Source organism: Lepidochelys kempii, chromosome 2 (assembly GCF_965140265.1).
Source record: "Lepidochelys kempii isolate rLepKem1 chromosome 2, rLepKem1.hap2, whole genome shotgun sequence".
NCBI classification, from domain to species: domain Eukaryota; kingdom Metazoa; phylum Chordata; order Testudines; family Cheloniidae; genus Lepidochelys; species Lepidochelys kempii.
In genome coordinates, this window is record NC_133257.1 from 232,741,150 (window position 1) to 232,763,266 (window position 22,117).

Here is a 22,117-nt window from a genome sequence, read left to right on the forward strand (position 1 = left end):
CTGCTATAAAATAGCTGTGATCCATTACAGCATCCACTCTACATTAAAGAACATGCTGACACTTTAAATAAATGATCACATACCAGCCCTGCTCAGTAGTAAATTATGTTGACTGGTGCCTGCACCAGATTTCTGGGTCTCACATAAGCAATCCTGGGCTCTGAGTCTCAAAGAAAAAAAGAGGGAAAAGGCAAAATTTAGTTCACGTTGAGTGAACCAAAGACACGAGCACATAAAGATCTGTAAGACTGTCATGCACAATTAAAAACTATGAAGACAGACAAAAATGTATTCTTCATTTACCACTGTGCTTAATTATGGTAACATTGAAAACCTTAAAGTGGGCTAACTGGGGTCAACCTGACAACTGAGTGGTGGTAGAATTCTCTACTGTGTGGAGTATTCATCTGCAAAAAACTCCATCTTAATTCTGTACTGGGACTGGGATTGGGAGCATTCTTAGCTCCTCATGTGTTCCTGTGCAAAAACACAAGTAGCTCATACAGAAGTAGCAATTCTGTCAGCCAACCAACACATGAAGTTCTTCTCCAACAGAAGGATGGTTACCAACAACAGGTTTGGAAGGAAAACATTCATGTTAATTAACATAACATGTTAATTTCTCCACTTTAAGTAATCTATTACAGCAATATATTTAGCCAAGTAAATATGAAGGACTCTGAGTTAGAGAGTGAGTCTCATATATGTTTGGATAGCTATACAGCTATAACTCAGTCACTGTAAGGAGGTCGGAAACTGCTGCAAAAAGGTGGGTGGTGGTCAGCTTTGTGGCACTGACTCACCCCCTTGGAATGTAAGGGTGGAAGGCTTTAAAAGGGCAATGCTGGGCACTGGAACCCTTTCTCCACGCAGCAGGCAAGGCAGCACCCACCCTTCCTCTCCTCGAGATGCAACTATCAGGTTGGGTTAGGACCTGCTGTGGGTATTGCACTAATCGCTCCCTTTGTAGGGGGCTGGGAAGGAATTTTCTCTCATCACCACATTAGCTTCGGTGGAATCGCGTTTTTACATCTTTCCCTACAGTGGGTATCAGGAGGACCTATTATGGTAAGGATAAAAGTGGTTAGGCTATATGTCGCAACTTACTTTGTGAGTGTGGAGCGGATGTCCAGTGCAGGTATTCGATGAGGAAGGCATCCAATGATCAGACAAATGGCCTGGTAATGGACTTGAAAAGGAGGTGCTGGTTAATGGAACAGGGCAGGGAGTTTGGGGCTCCCATAGTTGGTATGGCAGGGAGCCACCCACCCCTTTCTTATGGTCCACTTTAACCCTTCCACAAGGGGGGAGGGGTGTATGAAAAATGAAGGGGATTGATGGAAGCCCCAGGTAGTTATTTAAATGAACATGGATTTGCCTGCACTGTACACTTTTATCCACCGGGTAGTCCCAGATATCTAATAATAAAGTTGCAGCCTGATTAAATGCATATCAAATGTCTCCTGTCCTTCTTTCGGTACAGCTGGACAATGAGTTTCATATATATTTGGACAGTGCCCAATACAACAATAACTCAATAACAAATTAATATTTATATTATTGTTATTGATAGTTATATATAATTTCTATATATAGTTGTAAATAGCTATAATATAAATATTACATATATATAAGATTTCAATTTGTCAGGATTCATCTTGAATTACAGCATTAATAAATTATCTAATAAATTATGAAATTACCCAGCTAATATGTAGGTTTGACTATTGTATTATGTCACTAAAACGAAAGTTTAAGCGGAAAAGTTACAGAATGCACTGATATATCCACAGGTACTCACTGTTACAACTTTTGAAGAATTTTGTAAAAATGGTAGGGTATTCTGTGGTAATTGGTTCATACTGATGTTTAACTTTACTTAGCAAATTAACCTTATTTCTCCAACAGAGGTTGATTTGTTTTCCATTCTGCAGGAGTCTTAAACCCAAACACATAACTCTGCCCCTACAAACTACTGCACACCCTAGATATCTGCCCCAAAAAGATAGGCTTTGTAGTGTACCATAGGCACCGACTCCATGGGTGATCCAGGGCTGGAGCACCCATGGAAAAAAATTAGTGGGTGCTTAGCACCCACCAGCAGCCAGCTCCCTTCTTTCCCCCTCCCATAGCCTCCTGTCCGCCAGTGGCTCTGCCGATCAACTCCTCCCCTTGCCTCCCAGTGCCTCCCACCTGCTGCAATCAGCTGTTCTGTGGTGTGCTGGAGGGGAGCAGGGATGGGGCCCGCTCAGGGGAGGGGGTGGAACTCAGTGGGAACAGGTGGGGTAGGGATGAAACAGACGCAGGAAGAGGCTGGGTGGGGGTTTGGGAGAAAGAGTGGGATGGTGGCAGGTCCTGGGATGGAGTGGGAGGCAGCGTGGGGTACCCCCAGGGCCTGGAGGAAGCCAGCACCTGTGTAGTGTACCCTAAAGGTCAACAAATTCAGGCTATTTTGGACCAAAGTGAGAAAGTGAACTCCAAAGTTGAGAGGCCATCAAGAGGACAAGCTGTTAAATGCTCCCTCTCCTAAACAAAGGCCATTTCTACAGCAGAAACTTTTGCTGGTATAATAACATAGCTTGTAGGGTAGGGAGGGTTGGGTGTCTTTTTTGGTTTGGATTTGGGGGGGGGGGGGGGGGGCATTTTTATTTCAACAAAAGCCCTAGTGTAGATCAGCTATACCAGCAAAAAAGTGCTTTCACCAGTATAGCTTCCTCCATTTGGAACTGTTATAAGCTATACTGGAAAAACCTGTGTCTACGCTAGGAGGGTTTGCCAGTATATCTATACCAATAAAGTTATCCTGGCAAATCTTTTCTAGTGTAGACGTGGCCTAAGGGACCTTAAGCCGAAACACCTCCTTTGACCTCAGCTGTGGCATGATCAGATGGGTAGTGAGGTGGTAGTTCCAAAGCTATTTAAAATTTCATAGGTCAAAACCAACACCTTAAATGCTTCTTGGCTGGATGCCGATGAAGCTAGATCATGCAGCACGGTGTATTCTTCAATTCTATGGCTATGCAATTTGCCACAGAATTGTGCTCCAAAATCTCAGTTTTCATCTCAACAAAAATTATGTATCTAGACTTTATGAATGCAAAGGTAACCTTGGAAATGTGGACTGTTTGCAAAATAAAATTTGCTTAAGGCTATGTCTACACTATGAGATAAAGGTGTGATTCCCCATACACATACCTGCGCTAGTTCTTACCGAGCTAATAGCAATGCAGCCATGGTAGCACGGAGGGCAGCTGTGGAGACACGGTTTAGTCATGCCAAGTACAGGCACACCCATAGTACTGTAGCTACACTACTATTTAAACCTATGCTAGGTTAATGAGAGCTAGCACGAGTATGTGTACGCAAGCTGGAAAACCAGACCCCTAGCTCTCAGTGTAGAGTAGCCTAAGTCTGCAGAGAACCTGAAATAATAGTTCTAAGAGGTATGAACTAGCCCATTAATCTCGGTCATAATATTAGGGACTCCGCAATTCTGTGGTCATACAATCTGGTATTTTTCCAAAATGTGATGGAATTAAGCATTCTGTCATGGAATTGTCCATTTTGCCGCGGCCAGACACCCAATGTTTTGTTTTTGGCCTCTCTGCCCTTCTGGCACTTGTTCTCCAGCTTTCTCCACAAGGGCAGTTAACTGGACTATGGGCACTCTCCCTGCATTGTCCCATGTAGCCAGACATCAGGGATTCAGGGAGACCAAGTTAGACTTCAGCCTGCAGTCAAGGAGAGCAGGAAGAGACAAAAGTGCCTCCTAGTGAGCTGGGAAGGATGAGCTCAGCAGAACAAGGGCAAAATGAGCCACTGAACTGGATACAAACTCCTCGCTTCTTTTGGTATGTATGGGGTGGGGGGGGAGGAGGTTTTGAGCCAGCCACCTGGACAACATTGTGGGAGCAGAGGTGTGTGGAGACAGGCTGCCAAGAAAGCATAATGGGGGAAAAAGTGTTGAGAATAATCATTGACTAATTTTCTGTGTTATGATCCATAATTGTGTATTTTGTAGGTGTGGGAGAATGGGTATGAAGAATTTGATGGAGATAGAATAAATTAACACTACTGCCAAATTTAATGGCTCTTGCTGTAGAATTTGGTCCCACTAGGCTGCAGAGTATATGGTGCCCTGGCTGCAACATTATGCATGCACTTGAAATAGCTGACTTGTCACTTACTATGAGATGTAAAATATGGTTAAACATTCACTGCTCTTGTAAATTAAGTTTAGCTGTTGTTTTCCTCCAATAGGGAATGAATTTCAACCCTTCAGTAATATCTCCAGCAAAGTCCACACCACTACCATCTAGAACTTCTCTAGATATGAATCATACCCAGTGGCAACTATCATAACATCAGAAAACATCCTGTGTAATGTAGCTGAAGTCCTCTTTAAACAGGAAATGCCAGCATAACCCCACTCTCTTAACACCTTGAGAATTTATATGGAACAGAGCTGAGCAATCCCTCCAGTTCCTGTTAGCTATGTATTACCATGCATAACTAAACATTATGATGAGCAGTCAAAGGAGTGTACCAACTTGATCCAGCATATTTTACCATTTTCACAGCAATTTCTCCACTGTGGAATCTGTCTCTTATTTCTATAAAGCCCAAGAAAAAAACAAAAACCAAAAATACCCAAAACAAAACCAAATTGCAAACTATTTCAGGCTTTCACAAAAATATTGGGGTTGCTAGCATAGACTGGAGAGAGAGCCTTTTAGAAAAGCACACAAACACTTCTATACCTCTATAGTAATTCAGATAATACTGAGAGCAAAATGGGCTAGAAAATAGTAGTAGTCTCATTCTAATCTGCTTATTGGAAGGGCAAACTCTTATCCTCTGACATCTTTGTAGGCACAAGCAGAAATGTCACATGCAAATTTCCCCACCTCCCCCCTTACATTAGGCAGGTTAACAAGTTTAATCACATTGACTTAATAAAGTGTTGGCTTTGTCACAACTAATGCAGCCACTACAAGCTAAAGAAATTTAGTCATTTGTGCTAACATGCAAAAAAGAAAGAAAAAAAACCCTGAGTGTCATAGATGACCGAATACCCCTGCCTTCAAGGTAAGCGAAGTCTGAAAGCATTATAGCGGTGAGACATTCAGATCATTAGGGATCAGGATTAGAGATGGCTTTAGAAGAAGCAGAGCATCTTGTTCTTCAGCGGGAGGTATACTGCTTAAAATGCCATCCTAGCAACTGCTAAACAGCACAAAAGCATTAGAAATAAGATAGAATTAAAGGCTGAAGTGTTGGAAATATGAACAGTCTCATACCCATCCAGGAAAACGAAAAGTAAACTTTTTATTGTAAGAAGGTACACAGGAATGCCTGAAAAAGCCTAAACTCTGGGCTTTAACTTTTAAGCCACTTAATTTCTGCTCATTTTGAAAATTTAACTTCACTAACACTCACTTCACAAGTATTCATTGGTTAAAATCAGAGATGTGGCCTCATTTCTTTATTAAAAGATATTTTCTTTATTAAAAGATAAAGAGAAAAAGTCTATTATATAAAATATATTTATTTCATTATTTAGCTGAAAACCTCATTTTACAATAGTAAAATTAATTACCTCATTTACCTCACAGTGTGAGGTATTGAAAAGCCACTGAAAGAAAAAAATATCTGCTTTCAGTAACTTTCTGATTTCTGACATGATTTAGTAACTTAGTAACACAAAGTCAAATGCAATACATTTAACATAATTTATTAGCTCCTGCTATGTAACAGAGATTTGCCAAGTTCACTTTCCTCTTACGTTGTGAAAACTAGTAAAGGCCCATGTTTTAAATGCAAAGCTTTAATCGGACTTTCAAATTCTTTAGTCAGAATCCCAAATTGGTACTTAAGTGGTTATTCTGAAAAACTTTTTCAAATGTCTTTATAACTAACTGTTATTGCAATGCTCCTTCTACAAAGTATAGCCTAGGGAAGCATAGAGATGAGATACCATGGCAACATTAGTTAGTTGCAAAGGCAAAAAAGGAGGACATAAGTAGGTGCATTAAATTGGAAGTTACATGTCTGTGTACCAGTTTTAGCCTCTGGATATAATATTTGAACTTCCTATTAAATATATGCACATCCCAGCTCTACGTCATATTACTAATGTCTTTGTTGACAAGACAAACAATTATAAATTAAGAAAAGATCCATGAGATTGTGTCTTCCACATAGAAAACTAGTAATTCAAGAAACTACTAGATAGTTTCCTCATGTGATAAACTTTGCCTTGGCCTTGCAATTCAACATGAATATTGTACCATACCTCTTGAGATTTGGGAACTGCTCTCTTATTTGCTCAATCTTTTTCCTTTCTGCCTCCTAACCAGATGACTTTGTTAAATCATAAGAAGAAAATCAGGTCCTCCTCCTTCCCTCCAGACAGGATTGAATAGTTTGGTCATTGAAAAGCAGAACATTCTTACTGAATTAGAGGATTCCTCATGCAAAGCATCCCACAAACCCAAATATAGGGATTCGTTTAAGTGATTTATCACTTGTTATAAAAGTGACAGGAATGAACACAATGCTGTAACGGCTCTGACTTAGGACTTAAGTACCACTCCTCTAATCTATCCTAAAGAAACATTTTTAATTGCTTCTCTGTAATGCTCAGATGTTTTAAGGAAAAATTATTTATTTACGGCTGCTATCCAAATAATTGGACTATTTCACCTAATTGCACTTAAATTCTACAGTTTTGCAACCAATTTACAATTAGCATGCATTTCTCATGAATATTGACCAGATTATAGAATATAGGAAATTCATGCCTTTGACGATTCTTCTTGACTGCTTGTTTTATGTCTATCACACAGCATAATTTCATATTGTCAGCATAATGAACAATAAGAAAAGGAGTACTTGTGGCACCTTAGAGACTAACCAATTTATTTGAGCATGAGCTTTCATGAGCTTAAATTGGTTAGTCTCTAAGGTGCCACAAGTACTCCTTTTCTTTTTGCGAATACAGACTAACACGGCTGTTACTCTGAAACCTGTCATAATGAACAATGTTACAGTCATCCTGTCAACGTTACTTATTTAAAACAGAATCAGAGAAGATAACTACAACTTTGATATATGTTTTAACACAGTAAGTTCTATGACTTTTGATAATCGGGCAACTTCCCATCAATGTTTATTTTATTATAACTCATGCTCTATCTTTAAATCTTAGAAGCGGACTCTTTTAAAAACTTTATAAAAAGTCTTTCTGAAATTATATGTAAACCCATGTAGCATATACAAAATATACAGAAAATACAAAATATTTGTTATAAAAATAGAGAAAGAAGAGCTTTTCTAACCTAGTCAAAAGAATAAATTCTGATTGGTCCTGGGGATTGGTCCTGCTTTGAGCAGGGGGTTGGACTAGATGACCTCCTGAGGTCCCTTCCAACCCTGATATTCTATGATTCCCTATATGCTAAATTAATAAATGAGCCTGTAATTTAAAAAATATCACTTTGTAAGATACCTGAGGCCTGTTCTTGAACATAGGTACCATATATACTTGATTCTAATTCTGGACCTTCACTTCACTTAAAATATTTCCTCTAAGCCCAGAAATCTTCCTTGATAACTCTGATCTCAGAATTGTAAGGGTTCTTTTGGAAGCCACTTATCATTGTTCACAGGTTCAAAGAGAACCTTTCAACAATAATAAAGTCTTCAAAGGTCTGCTGTCAGTTTCCAAAGCCCCTATTCAAGATACAATGTACTTCTATCTGACAAAACAGTACTTTCATTTCAGACCATTTGCTGATGTGGAGTTTCTCTTGCATATTTTTAGCTTACCAGCAGAGCAGTTCAATATAAATGTAGGTATAATATCTGTCAAATTTCAACAGATTTTTTTCTCACTTGAGAGCTTATCTGAATTTGTATGTATAATATAATTACACATGGAACAGATAGTGATGGCTACAGTTAAGGCTGCTCAACACCTTCCATTATAAGAATCTATTTTCAATTACTTATAACTTTGCCAAACTTAACCTACTCAAGCTGACATTTTTCATACCAGGTGTTTGCCTCAAGATGATTTATTTTGCTTTTAATTTTAAAGTTTCAGCTAAAACAGAGCAGCTGCTTCCAAGAATGAGGTTAGGAGAAAATATATTCCTTTGCCCATGTTAAAAAAAATTTTTGCAACTGCATCATTGAGAAGGTCTAGCATCTCCATGTTTTGGAGCAGGGAGTTTAAATTTTGGGTGGGGGTCACTGTGGTGTAGGGATGTGCCTTTTGCCATCCATGAAAATTTGCTTAAAGTTTTAAGCCTCTGAAAAAACACAGTTTCCACAAGTTCAGTAGCGATTTGCTAAGGTTTGGCAATTAAGCTCCCCAATTCCATCTCTACTGAGCATGGTCATCCTTCCCCACTCCCCCCAATACCACAGCTCCAATATGTTGAATGGAATACCCGTAACATCCCAAAAGAGCAACTGAGCAGTTGCCAATCCAGGGATGCACGGGCTGAGCAGTACTTTTCATGCAATAGCTCCTTCCAAACACAGGCGGCTGCTGTGGCACCAAAGGAACTGAGAGCAGAGAGATATCCTGTCCTGTGTTCTCAAAGCTCCTTCTGCTGGTACCCAGGTGGCATGAAGGAGAAGGAGGAAGCTACCAGACTTGAATACAGAAGGGTAAGAGGCAGGAGGTGGGGGCAAGGTGGATGAAGAGGAGCCTGTGGGGGGAGCATGGATAGAGCAAAAGACCAGAGCAGAGGATAGGAACAAGAGGAGGAGAGAGGGGCAGGAGCCCAGGGGTAGGTGGGACAATAGAAGCAAAGTGGAGGCTGGACAGGGAGAGGAGCAGAGGGAGGAGGATAGGAGCAGGGAGGAAATGGGCAAGGGCCAAGGGAATAGCAGCAGGGGAGGAAACGTGGGCAGGAAGGGGAGGTGAAACGGAAGGGGGAAAGCGGGAGGCTGGAGGGACAGGGCTGGGAAGTGTCTGTAATCACTAGAGAACACTCCCCTGCAGAACCTGGAATTGAACACATTATTCCTGATTCTTCACATTCCTTTGTTGTCTAGCGAAGTGTGTGTCTCCATCCCTTCCACACAGAAAATAACAGCCAAGTACTGCTACCAGTATTAGCTCAAGTGGCAGAGAACTGGTGAATCTAAAGATCCCAACCCTGCTGATGATCCATGTCTTATTCATATACTCATAGAATTTAAGACCAGAAGAAACCATTAGATCATCCAGTCTGACCTCCTGTATGTCACAGAACCTTATATTTCATCCAGTTACCCTGTATTGATCCTAATAACATATTTTTATGCATAAAAATAAAGCATGAATTGTGTTTGGCTAAAACATAATCAGGAAGGCATATAGTCTTGAAGTGAAGACAGCTGAAGATGGGGAATCTAACCATTAGAACAAACTATCAAGAGAAGTGGTAATCAACCTCACTTAAAAATTTGTTCCTTGTTTCCTGTTTGAATTTGTCTGTCTTCAGCTTCCAGCCATTAGTTCTTGTTATGCCTTTCTCCATTAAATTAAAGAACCCATTAGTACCTTGTATTTTCTTCCTGTGAAGGTACTCATACACTGTAAGTCACCTCTCCATCTTCTTTCTGATAAGCTAAACAGATTGAGCACTTAAGTATCTTACTGTAAAGTATTTTCTCGAACAATCAAATCATTTTTGTGGCTCTTTTCTGTACCTGCTTCATTTTTTCTACATCCTTTTTAAAATGTGGATACTAGAATTGTAAACAATATTCTAGTATCAGTCTTTAATTACATGATCACATAATACTTTTCCCATCTCCTTCAGAGCACAGAATGGGCCTACTTTGGGGAGGAATCGGGGTTGTGTAGTGAAGAAGACTGTTCGCTGTAGGACCCCTGCCTCATTTGTTCCAGAAGCTGGCAGGCCTATGGTGAATGAGGCAGGGGCTGTAGGGAAAAAAAGATTGGACTTGTGAGAAAAGCTGTTGAATGGCACCCTGAAGGACTGGATTGTATCCAAGGCTCTGCCCCAGAATTCCCATATAGGGCTGGGCAAGTCACATAAACTGAAAATTGTACAGATGACTGTTAAATGTTAATTTTCTGAGTAACCAACCTGAACTGCAGAACTACTGACCACTCACAACTACTACAGAAGTCAATGGGAGATGTGCTTTGAACATATAAACTCTTATATAATGATAAATACTCTGAAAAATTAGGCCCAAGGATTCTCAGATACATCAATCAAAATTAGTTGACACTTTTGACAATTTTGGCTTAAACCCCGTGTATAAAATGAAGATTATTACACACTCATCTCATGAGGTGTTGTGAAGAGTTATTTACAGACATCAACGAATTTAAAATATGACAATGAGAGCTCTACAGAAAAGCCCACGAGGGAATTAATAGTTCTCTGTTCAGTGCTGTACTAGGATGGTATGCAGCAAATAATGGATGGTGACACACATTGAGTGATGAGGATAAAAGGAAATACTGACTATTGCCTCATTCAGCAAACACCAGCCATGCTATGCACTGTGGAAAAACGAGTATGCACTCATGTAATTAAAGACTATATCACAATGCATACATAGAAGGGGGCTGGATTAAGATTTCACAGGCAGCCTTAATTCTTGCATTTCTTAACTTTTGTGTGCTTAATGTTGCAACCTTAACAATGTTTTTTTACAATGGGTTTTTGTTTTTTGACAGACTATATATCAAAACTTTGTTTTATATACTGGAATTTTATACATTTTAAAACACATTCTTGAAGTTTTCCAAATGCTTATTTAATATGTTCTATTTAACATATATTATTTAAATTATGTTTTTCCCTGCATCTCCAGTCCTCAATCGTGTGTTCAGGCACTTTCCAGATTTTTCTTTTTACCCATTCTACAAATTTTTGGAATCTGTTTGCAATAAATATTCACAGCCACAGATAGGAGTAATAGGCTTTTTTGCCGAGTCACTCCAACATCATGTGCCAGCACCCTGCTGATGAAGGCAGAATTTCTGCCTTCTTACTATGATGGGATAGGTCATATGGATCCTATCAGCACTACCACCAGAGTATAAGGTTTGAGTATCCGAAGGTTCTCACTGAGATAAGCCATAGCCTCAGGAGAAAGCGCAGAGCTTCAGTTTATTGCTGACTTAAGTACAACCAAGTCTAATGTAAAGACAATCCTCCAAAAGGGATGAGTTTGGACATGACTGACTGATTGAGAGAGAGAGAGAGAGAGAGAGTGTGTGTGTATGTATTAACAGGAAGAAAGACCCTTTTATCCTCTAAATCTCTAAACTGATGTAAAATGTTAGGACAATAATTAAATGTGTTACATGTAATTTACTTTAACTGAAGTTTTGTACACTCTGGGCTCAGTCCAACAAGATAATGAGCAGTTTCCGGAGTTGCTCAGCACACTTAATTGCTAGTGGTGTCAAGGGGACCTGAAGGCAAACACCACCTTGCAAGATGGAGCCCAATATTTCCATGCAGTTCAGAAACTGGTGAGTGTGTATGGAATATTTTTGATGTCAGCAACTACATTTTTCATCTGGCTCAACTATAATTATGCACACAAATATAAATGCGTGTTGGCACTGGTTAAATTTAACATAGGACTTCCAGATGACAGATTAAAACTATCATGTTTAGAAGGAGAAGACAAAACAAATAAAAATATCAGCCACTTGGTTAGGCAATGTGAAATCCAATTTTACCTTTAATAAATGTTCACTCTTTTTCTGTGTGATATAACATGCCTTTCCTGTCTACTTACTGGCACACCACAGATTACTCTAGCACAGGGGTGGGCAAACTTTTTGGCCTGAGGGCCATATTGCGGTTGCAAAACTGTATGGAGGGCCGGGTAGGGAAGGCTGTGCCTCCCCAAACAGCCTGGTCCTCACCCTCTATCTGTCCCCTCCCACTTCCTGTCCCCTGACTGCCCCCCTCAGAACTCCCGACCATCCAACCCCCCCACCCACCCACTCCTTGTCCCCTAACCGCCCCCTCGGCAGGAGCGCACAACCCCGCCACCCAGAGAGCTGCCCACATGGCGGCGTGGCTGCAGGGGAGGGGGGACAGCAGGGGCGGGGCCGGGGGCTCAAGGACTGGGCAGGACGGGCCAGCGAGCCACAGTTTGCCCATCTCTGCTCTAGCACTTGAGTTAGTTGTGTGAAATGCTGACATTCATGAACCTGTCAGTTTTGCTCCTTCCTTTTCATTCAATTCCTCTCCCCCTTTTTAACCAACCAACCACCTTTTAAACTAAAGTCTTCAAGCTGTAAGCTTGTAGCCTACAAATGGTGCTCCTGGGCTTGATGTTAACAACTTCTCCTGCCAATTTTCCTTACAATCTGTTTTGGCAATTTGAAAGTGCAGTTTATATTAGAGCAAGTAAACAGGACAAGCAAATGCGCCAGTAAGTTCCAAATATGAAAATGTTTCTCAAACATACAGTTAGGGCCAAGCTCTACTCCGAGATGTTCATGGCACAAACACAGAAGCCAGCAACAGGAGTTTTTCCTTTAGATACTGTGTGAGGACACGTTTGTGTCACATTTAAGAGAGTAATCCTCCTTTATCCCGTAGGTCTTTTGTCTGAAAATTGGTATTTAGATCATACATATTTAGGAGCAAGTTTTGCCATCAGGTACACTCCGGTAGGGTTGCATGGATATAGTTGAGGGTAGATTGTGACCCCTACTACTTAAAAATGTGCCTCAGAGACAAAACAAAAAAAGTTACCCTTCTTATGATACAAATTCATGCACTCAGTTTTTTGGGAGCTTATATTACCAGATTTCCATTGAAATGAAAACAATGTACTATAAACCAAAATTTATTTCTAATGAAATTGAATATTCACATCAGAATTCAATTATCATTTGAGGTTTAAAATGTTATTTTCATATAACTGGGCAAAGTGACTGTGTTGATTTACTTCTTGGTACATTAGGCTATTTTTTTATTTGTTCCGTTTTCAGTTTTTGCAGAGTAAATTAAAGCCATTTTTTAGAGCTCACTTTTTTTTTTTTTACATGACCTCCATCCTTCTTTCCCCCAACATCTTGCATATTGTCAGGAAGGAGAATACCATGTATATATAAAATAAGTAAATGAATACATATTCCCAGATCTCTGGACGAAGAAGGCAGTAGATGTGTGCTTTTTCTGTTCATACATGAATTAAATTCAGTGCCCAGAAAGTGATCAAATGCTTATACTGAAGCGAGATTAGGTAGTACCAACTTGATCCAAGGCAGGCATCCACTATGCAAGATTCCATACACCATCATGCTTATCCAGCAAAGCCAGGGGAACCTGCCATCCAGCTCCTGGCTTCTTCTTAACAGAAACTGTCCATTTAACCAAACTGTAGAGATGTTTGTTTGATTTTAAATTTGAAAGAATTTACCAAGAACTAATTTGAGAACAAACAACTTATTTCATATATGACACAAATGAGGTTCCAACCTGATCTCTAGAGATAAAAGACTAATGGCACTAAGCTAGGGCCAGTTCCTGCAAGTTGTTGCGAGTCCTCCATTCCCATTAAAGCTGCTTAACATTTTATTAAATTGTGTTGCTATTTTTTTCTTTAGCTATGTGATTCCCTTTTCAAATTTATATACACAGCTTCTTCCCCTCCCTTCAAAACTGCATGTGCAGAAATAGAGCCTTTGCAAAATTATTATGGCCATTTTGCTACCTTCTCATTTTCCTTGATAAAATTCACCAGTGTTACTGGACTTTCAAGTTAAATGTTTTTCATTTTGAGAATATTTGACTGCATATTGGAAATTATCCCTCACAGCTTACAAGGACAAAAACAATGGCCCAGATCTCTAACAAAATAAATGCATTTCACTGCACACACAATTTGAGATTTCTGTGTGCATATTATATGACCATTTGATGCCACAAATCAGTGACATCCTTTGCTGCAGAGTGGATGTGAATTTTTATGTTTCAAATATTGAACAAAACGAATTTATGACATCTTAAATCGCTCCATACAAATTGGAAAATGTACAGGCAATTTAAAATGCTCATCCATCCATGAAAAGGTTGCCCAAAATATCTGAAACTTGTCATTAAGAGACCTACTTAATTTATTTAATTTTCCTATATCAATCTAGACTAGAATGCTTGGTTTGTGACTGTCATGCCAACATGATACTAACAAGCTATTACATTTGTTGCTATGGGGCCTGATACTCAAAGGTGCTGGGTGCCTTGTGAAGGCTGCTCCAGTCCCACTGAAGTCGGGAAGTATACTGCACACCTTGCAGGATTGGGCCATTAATTCACACAACGGTCTGAAGACACAGAGCAAATTTCACTCATTTCTGAGAAACTTCATCCTGATCCTGCTATTCCAGGGGTGGGCAAACTTTTTAGCCCAAGGGCCACCTTGGGGTTGCAAACCTGTATGGATGACCGGGTAGGGAAGCTGTGCCTCCCCAAACAGCCCAAACCCCCTATCTGCCCCCCTCAGAACTCCCGATCCATCCAACCCCCCACCCCGTTCCTTGTCCCCTAACAACCCCCAGGATCCCACCCCCTATTCAACCCCCCTGCTCCCAGTCCCCCGACCCCTATCCACAGCCCTTCCCCCTGACAGGCCCCCCAGGACCCCATGCCTATCCAACCCCCAGTTCCTCTCCCTGACTGCCCCCCCTCGCAGAACCTCCGCCCCCATCCAACCACCCCCTGCTCCCTGTCCCCTGACTGCCCCCCAGGACCTCCTGCCCCTTAACCAACCACCACCCCCACTCCCCGCCCCCTTACCATGCCGCTCAGAGCAGCATGTCTGGCAGCCACGCTGTCTGGCCAGAGCTAGATACACTGCTGCTCTGCTTGGCAGGAGCGCACAACCCCGCCACCCAGAGCACTGCCTGCGCGGCGGCGTAACTACTGGGGAGGGGGGACAGCAGGGGGCTAGCCTCCCCGGCCAGGAGCTCAAAGGCGGGGCAGGACGGTCTCACGGGCCATGGTTTACCCACCTCTGTGCTATACCAATCATGCCTCACATTCCATTAGTATTTGTCTGATCTAGGCACTTCAGTGTCTGGGTTGCTGCTAACAAAAGAACAACAGTATTATGCACTCCTTTTATAACCCTTTTTTTTAAACCCCCATCTATTGTTTTTCCCCCTTTCCAGTTATATTTCATTATAACACAAAAGAATCGTTCATGCATTATAAAAGAGACAGAGCACTATGAGAATTTTTGTGAGTGCTGCAGGACTTAATATCACGACAAAGGGAAATATTTTAAAATGTCTGTTTCTACTGTATTACATCTATTGAGAATATAATATTATGGGTATTGATAGATATGCACATAACAGTGCTAACTTACCCCTGGAGTGAAGTTGTTACAATTTCATTTCAAAGACAATCTTTGAGAAGTGTCCAGTAGTTATGGGGGGGAGGGAAGAGAAAAATCAATGTACAACTAAAAATTAAAAAAAAAGATTATTAATAATTTTTATATTTTGCTATACATTAAAAGTGACAAAATTTTAAAAAAATATAAAAGAGCTTACCTTTCAAACAGTTAAAATCTTAATGAGATCCTTAATCTAACTGTGAAGTACATTTCTAAACTATTAAACACAGAAGTTACTCTGTGAGACAGAATCTAATAATAATTAGATTTAAACTGTGTTTTATGTAGCATCCTTCTACAAAGTAGTAGTATAAGTCTAAAGGTGTTTAGGATAGGCATAATTGAAATTTAACTTCATTTACCACATTTTTTTATTCTAATTTACCCTTCAAGATTAATTCTAATAAAGTCCTTTGATTTCAAGTCCAAATATCATTTATATAGCAAGAGAAGAAAAAAAATCTTTATTGACATATGACATCTTTTTCAGGTATGGAAAGATAGGAGTTGCACATCCATGCTTTACACCTATTCCCCTGCATCGAAAAAGGAATCTAGGAAATAAAGTATTTCTTACCTAAAACAAAATTTCTTGGTCTGAAAAGAAATGCAAATGTGTTCGGTGCAAGAGCCAGACAGTACAGTTAATTAAGCAACAAGGTCCCATGCCTGCAGAGAAACCCTTCGTTCCACTCAATAAATATTTTTCTTGCAAGTTGGTAAAGGTCAAGATCCCTTTCTGAAAACACTTTTCACCACTTTTCACTTTTCTGGTTTTGTGCAACTATTTTTTTTACGGCTAAAACAAAGGAAAGAATAAAGAATGTATAAAAATAGCTTACAGCGCCTAGCTCTGAAAGTCAGAATACCCATTAGAACTGAAGCTGGGTAAAGCTAAACGCAATGTTGAATTTTATTCTACATAATATTCACTGGACATTTATATTATGTTATATAACAATTCTCCATCTTTGTGCAGTCAGCTAAATGTCCAGTGTAGGAATATATGAATATATCAAATAGTTAGGGTGGAATTTTCAAAAGCACCCTAGTGCTTTTGAGGATAAGTTCCATTTTTGAAAATCCCACTCCATGTCAAAGGTGTTATTCAGCATTAATATTGATATAAGTTAATGCATGACAATGCTTTTCCATTGCTAGCATTTGTACCTCTTTTCTTCTCTACATGCCATTTTCCTGGTATTTTCCTTCTAAAATTAAATATCAGTGTCTTATTTTATTTTAGAATTTTATTTTGCAAGCTATACTTACTTTGAGAACTCCTGTAGAGGAATATATATCAAACAATATAAATCTTATTTGCAAACAATAACGTTAAATACAAAAGCAAACTACATATAACCTTTGTAGTATAGCAAATACTACAAACACCTTTGATGGAAACTGGAGAGGTGAACACACTTTGCCAATGTGCTGTGTAAGTGTATGGTATAAGGTTACACACATTTCAGAATCTGACACACAGATCAGTCATCAAATTCATTTTCTTCACTCTCACAGACTCCATCAGAAACATCACAAACCTACAATCATGCCTTTTCTTATGTGTACTATGTCTCTGATTGGCTATCACTTGAGGAGATAGTCACATACGTTACTAATTTGTTCCTGAGTCCTTTTCAGTCTTTGTAATTCAGGTGTGTCAGTCACAATGCTGAACCCTCTTCCTTTGCTTTCTTCAAAGTCTCTTTTGTATTTAACCTAAGGAATAGAAAATACAGAAGAATAGTTATTTTCACAAGGTACTACTAGTAATATCACAGACTAAGATTTTTTTAAGTACTTGTGACTGGCTGATAGCCTTGGAGGGTGAAGCCTTCTCTTTATCCACAGAAAACAGGGCAGCAGTTGGGCAAGCTTCCCTACTGTTCCACCCATGTGCCTCATCTTTGCTGTGATCACAGGTGCGACTTCCACTGTTCCCGGGGGGGTGCTCGACCCCGCCCCGACCCACCCCCATTCCACTCCTTCCCCAAAGTCCCTGCCCCCATTCTTCCCCTTTCCCCAAGCCCTGCCCCACTTCTTCTCCGCCTCCTCCCCTGAGCGCACCACATCTCCACTCCTCCCCCGTCCCACCTGGAAAGTCCTAAGCGCCGCCAAACAGCTGTTTGGCAGTGGGAAGTGCTGGGAGGTAGGCAGAGGAGCAGGGACACAGTGCGCTTGGGAGGGGGATGGGAGGGGAGGTGGGGCAGGGGGTGAGGGGAGCTTGGCTGCTGGTGGGTGCAGGATACCCACTAATTTTTCCCTGTGGGTGCTCTAGCCCCAGAGCACCCATGGAGTTGGCACCTATGGTTGTGATGGCATCACCATCACATATACTGTAGGAGTGAGAACATCAATCTTAATGCCCATTTCATCCTTATACCAGTAGCCTCTGCTGAAGATCGCCAACAAGGATGTCACACAAGAAGCATGAAAGACTGACTACATTCAGACATGCTTTTGTAATTAAAAATAAAATTTAGCGGAGGTTAAATCGGGGTTCATATAACATGTTTCATGTTCCAATTCTCTCTTTATAATGGGGTTCATCATTCTTGTCCCCATTCGACACTCAAAAACTATGCAACTGTTAAAAGAATATTATATACAAGCACAGCTCCCACTGACTTTTTGGTTGTGTCAAGGTTCCTTCCTCACTCTGAACTCTAGGGTACAGATGTGGGGACCTGCATGAAAACCTCCTAAGCTTACTTTTACCAGCTTAAGTTAAAACTTCCCCAAGGTACAAACTATTTTACCCTTTGCCCTTGGACTTCCACTGCCACCACCAAACATTTATCTGGGTTTATTTATTAGGAAAGCATTGTTTGGACAAGTCTTTCCCCCCAAAATCCTCCCAACCCTTGCACCCCAATTCCTGGGAAAGGTTTGGTAAAAATCCTCACCAATTTGCATAGGTGACCACAGACCCAAACCCTTGGATCTTAAGAACAATGAAAAAAACATTCAGGTCTTACAAGAAAAATTTTAATAGAAACAGTAAAGAAGAAGTAACAATAAAGAGAATCACCTCTTAAAATTAGGATGGTAAATACTTTACAGGGTAATTAAATTCAAAACATAGAGAATCCCTCTAGGCAAAACCTTAACTTACAAAAAGACACACAGACAGGAATATCCATTCTATTCAGCACAGCTTAATTTCTCAGCCATTTAAAGAAATCATAATCTAACGCATATCTAGCTAGATTACTTACTAAGTTCTAAGACTCCATTTCTGTTCTGTCCCCGGCAAAAGCATCACACAGACACACCCTTTGTTTTTCCCTCCCCCCAGCTTTTGAAAGTATTTTGTCTCCTCATTGGTCATTTTGGTCAGGTGCCAGCGAGGTTATCCTAGCTTCTTAACCCTTTACAGGTGAGAGGATTTTTCCTCTGGCCAGGAGGGATTTTAAAGGGGTTTACCCTTCCCTTTATATTTATGACAGGTTGCTCCGAACTTCTGCAATCAGACCCAGGGTCTCAAGTTTGGCACCCAGAAAATGAGGAACACACAATTATCTACCACTTGTGAAAAGTTTGGTTTAAATGACTTGTTCAGCATTATGTGGGAACTCAAAGGCAGAGGTAGGAATAGAATCCAGTTCTTCCAGGGCAGCATTCAACTGCCTCAACCATGAAACCATCCTTTCTCTTCCTGCAAACCCTGCCTCATTCCTTACACACCTTCCAACACATACAGTAGATAAGGCAGAAATCCTATGGACATTTCCTTCATTAAGCATCTGTAACCAGGGTCTTATCATGGGAAGTGTTAGCCAACCTTAACAACGGATGGTGCTACCAGCCCTGCCTATGATAATATGTTTAAACAGGAAAACTATACATTATGTGCAGTAATATTTGCTTTTATTTCAAATACACCAGCAATTAACTTCAAGTGACTTTTTTCATATTATGGAACAGCAAAAAGAAAATAGAGAAAGAATTATCAATTTGCACTATGCCCTTCATAATTTTTAATCAGTTGACATCAAACTGGAGCCATATTTTTATTTGATTATCAATTATATCCACTAATATATAAATCTTCACAAGGATTAAAGGTAAGTAAATATATCTTTTGAAAAAAATCTCTGCAAAATTTTTTTTAAATGAATTAAAATGTTGGTGCAGTATCATACTCAAGTTTCATTATCACAGCTATACAAAATGTTGCTCTCAAATGCTGGTTTTTGTATATGTAAAACAATCAAAAAAACTCAACCAATGTCCAGGTAACATGAAATATTTAAGGATCCATACTCTCTTTGGTGCATATGTATAATCATGAACTTTACTGTCAATAATGCAGTGCAGTCTCACAGGGCGCAGAGTGCCCTCATGTACCACACAGGAGTGCTTAGCACCATCCAGGATTGATTGCTAGAAACTATGATTGTGACGTAAAAAACTAGAAACAAAGCTTTCAAAAACAATTTTAAAAGAAATAGCTTAAAGTGAAAATAGATTGTGAGGAATAACGCCTACGCTGGTCCCCAGGGAAAGGACGAGGTGATCTAATAGATCTTTTCCAAATCAAATTTCTATGATTCATGCCTCTGGCCACATATGTCTTCAATAGACCCAAGTAGAGGATTTTGTTTAACCATTCTGGATTTTCAATCTGAGGTCAGTGTGGAGACTCCACTTTCTTATTCTATACCTAAAATCATATCCTGGAAAAATGGTTTAATATTGTGCACTTTTTCCGTCAAGAATTCATTATTTTTCAGGTAAGTTTTGCCATTTTGCATCAAAGCCATCAATTTCCATAAAAATGATGGTTTTCTTCTGTAAAAATTACTTCCCTTCTTGTTTTCTCTCTTTTTTTCCCACCATGTGCACTGTGGAAAATATACTAAAATTTGTGAGACCAAAAAGCTATTGATCTTTCACCAGTGGTATACATTTCTGCATATATCTTTAACACAAAAATCACTTCCAGTAGCAGAAAGCCAGCTCTTTATTAATTAACAGTTCTGCAAACAGGATGGTAATCCTAAAAACAAACAAAAAAAGCAAAACAAAAACACAGCATAGCCGATCATCACCCTCTTTATCATCAGTGGAGAATTCTGAATATGATTAGACCCTGAAGTTAATCCTTCAGTGTACCCCCACCTCCAAATTAGTCAACACTTAGAAAGTCTATTTTAGTCCCAATAAGATTAATCCTTCCATCCATGAACCCACTCTTCTAATTGCCAGTAAGGTCAGTAACAGAAAGACAATTAAATAAGGATCTGGAGCAAGAGGAGAAAAATTTTCAGCGACTAATAAAAAAAACAGGGAAATAGAGTCCATAAGGCAACTTCTAGTGCTTTGAGTCTGTAGAAAGCAGCTGTAGCAGAGGTGGGCAAACTATGGCCTGCAGGCCACATCCGGCCCACGGGACAGTCCTGCCCAGCCCTTGAGCTCCCGGCCGGGGAGGCTAGTCCCCCTCCCCCGCAGCCACACGGACAGCACTCTGGGCAGCGGTGTTGCGCGCTCCTGCCAAGCAGAGCGGCAGTGTGTCTAGCTCCGGCCGGGCGGCACAGCTGCCAGATATGCTGCGCTGAGCAGCATGGTAAAGGGGCAGGGAGCGGGGGGGGTTGGATGAGGGGAGGGGAGTCCCGGGGGGCAATCATGGGAAAAGAGAGCAGGGGGTGGTTGGATGGGGAGGAGGTTCGTCAGCGGGAGCAACGGAGGGATTGGATAGGCATGGGGTCCCAGGGAACCTGTCAGGGGGCAGGGGTGTGGATAGGGGTTGGGGGACTGGGAGCAGGGGGTTGCATAGGAGGTGGGATCGCGGGGGGGCGGTTACGAGACAAGGAGCAGGGCGTGATTGGATGGGTCAGGGGTTCTGAGGGGGGCAGTCAGGGAGTAGGAAGTGGGAGGGGGCCAGGCTGTTTGGGGAGGCACAGCCTTCCCTACCTGGCCCTCCATACAGTTTTGTAACCCCAATGCGGCCCTCGGGCCAAAAAGGTTGTCCCCCGCCCCGAGCTACAGAAACAAACTCCATACAAACAGACACATCTTCTGTTACTGGTAAGGGAAAAGACCAGCACAGATAAGACTCAGGGAACTACAGTGAATTAAACTCTGATTGTTTTTGAATACTGCCTTCCATAATCAGAAGTAAATAAAATACATTCTGGTAGGTAACATTAAAATACCCTCAGAATTTTGCAATTCTTTCAAAAAGTCCTTTAAGTTATGAGCAACCTCATTACAGTTTTACTTTTAAGTGCAATAATTATACATTTATATCTGTTAGAACAAAAAGTTTCCCTTAATACCAAAAAAAAAAAAATAGCTTCAGTGCCAAGTAATTTGACCACTGCAGAAGCCCTCAGGATTTGTCATATGGTAATTACACAATGTAAAGATGGTTCCACTGCTACCAACTGTCCTACCAGTAGGAGATCCTGTTCCTGCTCTGCATCCTGTAGTAAACTGGGCACGACTCTCTGTGTTACAATGTACAGTGTGCCTGATCAGCTTTATGATCATCTGCAAATCTCTTTTCCATGTCTCTCTGAGAAGCTTCATAGTTTTGCCAGGGAGCCACTTCTAAAAAATAAAGATCTTGGAATTCAGGATAGAGCAGTTAAAAAGCTGGATAGATGCAAATGATTAAAAAGTATAACAAGAGTAACTGTGCAAATAATAGCACTACAATGTAAAGTCTTTATAGGTAGGATTGTGAGAGCTGGTTCAC

General features: G+C 40.5%; 1 protein-coding gene across 10 annotated transcripts in view; it reads right to left on the minus strand.

The window, feature by feature from the left end:
• The window catches only part of NEBL (nebulette), a 427,388-nt gene that overhangs the window by 200,920 nt on the left and 204,351 nt on the right, over window positions 1-22,117 (minus strand). For 2 of the 10 annotated variants that reach the window (XM_073334198.1, XM_073334200.1), the window contains exon 4: window positions 17,026-17,133. In XM_073334198.1, the coding sequence (XP_073190299.1) occupies window positions 17,026-17,133 (108 nt within the window). Of the gene's footprint in view, window positions 1-83; window positions 167-9,559; window positions 9,627-15,022; window positions 15,099-15,381; window positions 15,478-15,988; window positions 16,207-17,025; window positions 17,134-22,117 lie in introns of those variants that run through there. The other 8 variants (XM_073334194.1, XM_073334192.1, XM_073334190.1 and 5 more) reach the window with 8 other exon arrangements.